At 51.8% G+C, this 4,958-nt stretch overlaps 3 protein-coding genes across 3 annotated transcripts, besides 2 other annotated features; all 3 read right to left on the reverse strand.

Annotated features, from left to right (window-relative positions):
* The first annotated feature begins 336 nt into the window (after positions 1-336).
* Positions 337-358: a microsatellite.
* Positions 359-366: 8 nt separating this feature from the next.
* Positions 367-1,893, reverse strand: Tco025E_09059 (cytochrome P450-like protein; the record flags this gene model as incomplete). Its single annotated transcript, XM_029375886.1, has 1 exon — positions 367-1,893. The coding sequence occupies one exon, from the start codon at positions 1,891-1,893 to the stop codon at positions 367-369; it is 1,527 nt and encodes a 508-aa protein (XP_029223990.1).
* Positions 1,894-1,960: 67 nt separating this feature from the next.
* Positions 1,961-2,016: a microsatellite.
* Positions 2,017-2,168: 152 nt separating this feature from the next.
* On the reverse strand, positions 2,169-3,608 carry Tco025E_09060 (putative peptide chain release factor 1; the record flags this gene model as incomplete). Its single annotated transcript, XM_029375887.1, has 1 exon — positions 2,169-3,608. One exon carries the CDS (start codon positions 3,606-3,608, stop codon positions 2,169-2,171), a length of 1,440 nt encoding a protein of 479 aa, XP_029223991.1.
* A 178-nt stretch (positions 3,609-3,786) lies between these two features.
* Tco025E_09061 (S-adenosylmethionine synthetase) lies at positions 3,787-4,530 on the reverse strand (the record flags this gene model as incomplete). Its single annotated transcript, XM_029375888.1, has 1 exon — positions 3,787-4,530. One exon carries the CDS (start codon positions 4,528-4,530, stop codon positions 3,787-3,789), a length of 744 nt encoding a protein of 247 aa, XP_029223992.1.
* Between the last annotated feature and the right edge of the window lie 428 nt (positions 4,531-4,958).

The following is a 4,958-nucleotide window of genomic DNA, read 5'->3' on the forward strand; positions in this document are numbered from 1 at the left end:
CCTCACCTGATCGCGTCATCCATGTGAACGTGCCTACTAACTTGAACCATCTTCTGAGCGCCGGACAAAAAAAAAGTAACAAGACGCAATAATAACTACATATTTTTTTTTACATATAAAACCGTGCCAGCAGGAATAATAGTGAAGCTCGGGGTTGCTGTCAACGTTTATGGCACATATTTTTTTTTTATATTCCTCTGCCTATTGCTGTTGCGGCGCCTCTTGTTTCATGTCTAGCGTTGCATTGGCACGGCAGATTCACCTCAACCACGACCAAGACTCACTGAGGCAAATTAGGACACATTAAAAGTTCTCCATCTGGCGGAAGACTCCCCTAAAAAAGAAAAAAAAAAAACAATTCCCAGTCTAAGCATTTTGTTTTACCTTCTCCAGACCCTCACGGTGCCTCCAGGTGCAGAGACAGTCATGTGGGTAGAGGGTGGGAAGGTAAAGCACCTCATCCGATTTTGGAGTGCGTGTACGCTTCCATTCGCTCAGCCGGGAAATGAGTGCCAGATAAACCGTAAGGTGGTTAATGGCGTAATTGTAGCCAACACATCGATGCGGGCCAACACCGAAGGGGATAAATTGCTTGGCGAATTTTCGATCTTCTTGGCGTTCCGGCCCCATACGATCTGGATCGTACTGATCGGGCTTTGTAAAGCCCTCGCGGCAGGCCCCCACAAGGGATGGGATAACCAGGCTGCCTTTGGGCACCGTGTAATGCTCGTCAATGACAAAGTCGGAATGGGCCTTCATAGGCACCATTGGCGCAGGAGGAAACAGACGGAGTTGCTCCAGAACGCATTGCCGGGTAAAAGTCATTTCCTGCACCAGATCATATGTCAAAGGCTCGTCCCCCGCACACAGTCTCTCTTGCTCCTGACGGACGCGTCCCAAAACATCGGGCCGATCCGCCATTGTGGCCGTGATCATAGTGAGACTTGCGGTGGATGCATCCTGTGAAGCAAACAAAAAATCCAACATTGTATCCGCCATCGCGTGATCAGACGTAAATGGCGGTGGATCTTCACCTTCATCCGCACAGGCCTTCACGGTCTCCAGTATGGTCGCCGTCCAGAAATCAAGCAAGCAATGAGCCTCTGCATCTGGGAGCGACATACGAGCCTTGCTCCGACCCACAGCCGCCTTAAGCTCATCCACGACCTTTTTCCGCGCGTGAACCGCCTTGTACAGGGCTGTGCCGGGAAAGTAGATGGGGGGAGAAAGGAATCCAACCGTTATAACATTGTAATTAAAAGTAAACTCCTCACGGTTGCGAAGGTGGTCGCCAAGGAAGACTGTTTGGGAAGTTTCGCAGTTCATTTCACGTATGTGGTTCCGCATTTCCTCAGGTTTGCCTCCAAAGGGGTACTTCCTCACCCACTCTGCCAAGTGCTCGCGAATAAGGCGTTCCTGAATGGGAAGATACAAAGAAAGCGCCTTTGTCGTGAAGAGGTTCATGAAGCTCGCGCGAAGTGCCTTGTGCTGGGGGCCGCTTTGGAAGGCTATGTTGTTGTCTCCAAGAATAACCCTCCCGTTGGGATGCAGCTGAAGCGTCAGCGTACTGTCACTGTTGGTGGAAAATATTTTGTGGCACAAGTCAGCACGAGTGACGAAAAGCACAAACTGGGTGAGAATTGCCTGCCAGCTGTACCCATTCGGGCTGTAGAAGCGCTGCTTCTCCCAAAACGTGAAGGGGTCCTTTATCATCATGCCCAACCCACCGAGGAGCGGGGTCACAAAGGTTGGGCCCGGCACAGAAAATTTGTGCTTACTGGCAAAGTAGAACATCGTCAGAAGGTACGCCAGTCCGTACGTCACGAAAAGAAGAAGGGCGACCTCGGCCAGATACGGCATCTGTACCCCCAGAACGGTGTTGATCACGGTCATTGCGGTACTGCTAAATGCAGCCTTGAATAGTTTTTGAAGGTAAATCGGGATGACTACGCGGCAAAGCCAAAAACAACAAGAACAACAACAGCCAACCAAGCAAAAAAAAAAAAACAAGAAGAAGTGTGGAACAGTTTGAAGGTGTGCAGAACAAACCCCAACGTGAAGTGGGGGAGTGGGAATGATTGGAGGAAATAAGGAGGAAAAAAGAAAAGAAAGGGAGGAAGGTAGGAGGCGGATGAGGCGAAACCAGCAAAAGTAGGCTGGTAAGAATATCAACAAACTCTGGTTTGCTTGCTCTTCTGCTCTTGTTGAGGCAAATGTTGACACTTGCTCACACGATGCATTCTCTTGTAGCCCTGCCCCGCCCACTGGAACTTCGAACCCGTCGTTGCCTCATGGCGAAAGAAAGCCAAGATCGCCTTCGCCTCTCCCGTACGCCGCAGTTGTGTCAGGCTCAGCACCACATGTGAAAAGCAGGTGAGGGCTAGAGGCGTCATCCGATCACTGGACGCCACCATGCGTCCTTTGAGCTCAACCCAGTTTAGACCGTCCTTAGAAAGCACGAGGGCGTTGCGGCCGTCGCCGTTGTGCAACGGTCTCTCCTGCAAGTGCAGACCAAATAGCTCAACAAAGCAACGAAGCGCACGCATCACATTCCGCAAGGCGACCTCGTCAGTGGCACACTTTTCCACCTCGCCCCACTCGTATTTTTCAACAGGCGTTGGCGGCGAGGAAAAGAGGACGGCCGGAAATAAGTAACGAAACAATTCCGGCGTCTTCACGTTGTCCGTCTCGGCACTGCCCTCGCCAACTTGACCCTTCTCCTGTGAACAAGCACCATTCAAATGGTCAAACGCCGCGACAATCAAAGGCCACCACCGATTGCATTCACCCTCAAAAAGGTTTGAGACAAAGAGCGTGTGGGCCATGTAACCAGGGCCAAATTGCAGCGTCACAGCCGGAGGGAACGGCAACGCATTAGTCAGAACCGCATGAAACTCATGCTGCTGCGACAGCTTAGCGGATCTAATTCGGCCCTTTTCCACCATTCTCTCCTTTGCTCTAAGCTGGCGCAAGTGTCGCTTTTCATCTCGCTGTTTTCCACGGGCCAGCCTCGACTGTGGACCTAAAAGACGCTCCTCCAGACGCAGGTTCAGGAGCTCCCGCGCCGCTCTCCGGTTGAGCCAGTAGGAAGGAAATTTGCTAAACTTTACGACAATTCCGGTTGGTTCATGCTTCACGATAGCCGTCTGCATTCTTCGGTTAGTTGCCTGACCCCCGGGACCACGACCAAGCGTGCTCTGCTCGCACAGATCCTCTTCCCTGAAGAAGTAGCGTCTTTCAAAGAGATGACTCCGGTATGTGGGCAGGCCCGCGGCGCGTCGCGCAGAACGACGGGCAAGCCCGCGCAATATATCGAGCTTATCGCGAGGGTGCAAACTGTCAAACATCGCAGCCGACTCCGTCTTGGGACGGGACTTGAGCGAGGCAATGAGGCCACGGACATACTTTGTCCGCCCTGCAGTGTTCTCGGCGGAGTATCGTCTGCGACTCGGGCGTCGTTCGAACGTTTGTTTCCCGTCGTGCGCAGAGGCTGCCAGGGAATCGTTAGAGGAGCCCACGTCCCCTGTGGAGCTGCACAGCCTCCGATGCAACGCCGGCAGCAACCGACTCCCCACATTGCAGCCTGCCATCCAGAACCTCGTCATCATCACCTACGACAGAGAGCGGAAACGGGACCCAACAGAGCATACATCAGAGCGTCTACCGAAAGACGCGGTTTTTTTGTTCGCTTGTGTGCGCGTTTTTTTTGTTATTGTTTGCATGCGTGTTTGTGTGTATTTAAACAAGCGAGAAAAAAGTAATAACTCAAACACCCAGTTACCCAAGTTACTGAAGACCATACGGCATGTTCTGCCGAGGGCCCTCCTCCGGATGCCGCGGTTTCTCCAGCTCCAGATCCGGAAGCGCAAAGTCCTGCATCTCGTACTGGCGGTCGAACGGTCCTGTTCGGGTCAAGACCTTTCGCTTACTCCACTTATCTACAAATATGCCACTCTGTGGAAACGGCCCCTTCCAGGGCGGAAGAGAATCCTTCAGCGCTATGTCGTTGTAGTGTTCTCCAAAGAGCTCATTCGTCCCGCCACGGTAATTGTATACGTGCTGGTAAAACTGCTTTCGCCACTCCCAGCCTGCCTGTTCGGAGTAAAGGCCGTTGTGGGAGACAAGGATAACGTCGTCGGACTTGCGTGGCTTTTGAAAGCCATACATGTCAGCGAACTCGTCCGCGGTGAGTTGAAGGGCGTACTCCACCTCGTCCCTGGGCAGCCACCAGCTGTGAGGCACCCAACGATGCATCTTGAGCGGGGAGGTTCTACAATCGATAATGTACGTATACGGCTCTGGGTGCTGCACCAGCTGAAGCATGTCTTTGAGAAAGACTTGATGACAAAGCAGGTGATGGAAATGTGCATACTGCTGCCGCTCGTACAGAAACTTATGGCGATCAAAGTACCACGGCTGATATTCCTTCGGATGCCAGTTCATCCACTCGCGCGGATTGATCTGGCCGTCGACCATCATGTGATGTCGGGTGCGCCGATCCGCCTGCCGCCTAATGCACGAAACAAGCATATCGGTGCCCACTACTACCCACAAACTCTCCCCTTCAACGATACTGCCACCGCGGCACACAGACGCAAAGCAACAACAAAAAACACAATAAGAAAAAACAAACAACAGAAAGACAGAGAGATAAACTAAGAAGAACGCCACGAGTCCACGCAAGAAACCCAGCCAGTGGCTGTCGAACGAAACAAACGCTCAATGAACGACGGACCACACCCAAATCAAGTTCTGGCATCGCACTTGCAGGGTATATCCTCATCCCAACCTTCATTGGGGGTTCTTTTTTTTTTTTGAAAAGTAAATTAGTTTACGCTGGTGGGGAATGCCTGTTACCATGCAACACCCACGAGGAAAGAACCAAGAAAAAAAAAGGAAGAGGGGGAAGGGAATAAACCCAGAGAAGGTAAGCATAGAAAACAAAATATTTACTAGCG

This window comes from Trypanosoma conorhini, assembly GCF_003719485.1.
Source record: "Trypanosoma conorhini strain 025E chromosome Unknown Tco_14.4_contig_00963, whole genome shotgun sequence".
Classification (NCBI taxonomy): domain Eukaryota; phylum Euglenozoa; class Kinetoplastea; order Trypanosomatida; family Trypanosomatidae; genus Trypanosoma; species Trypanosoma conorhini.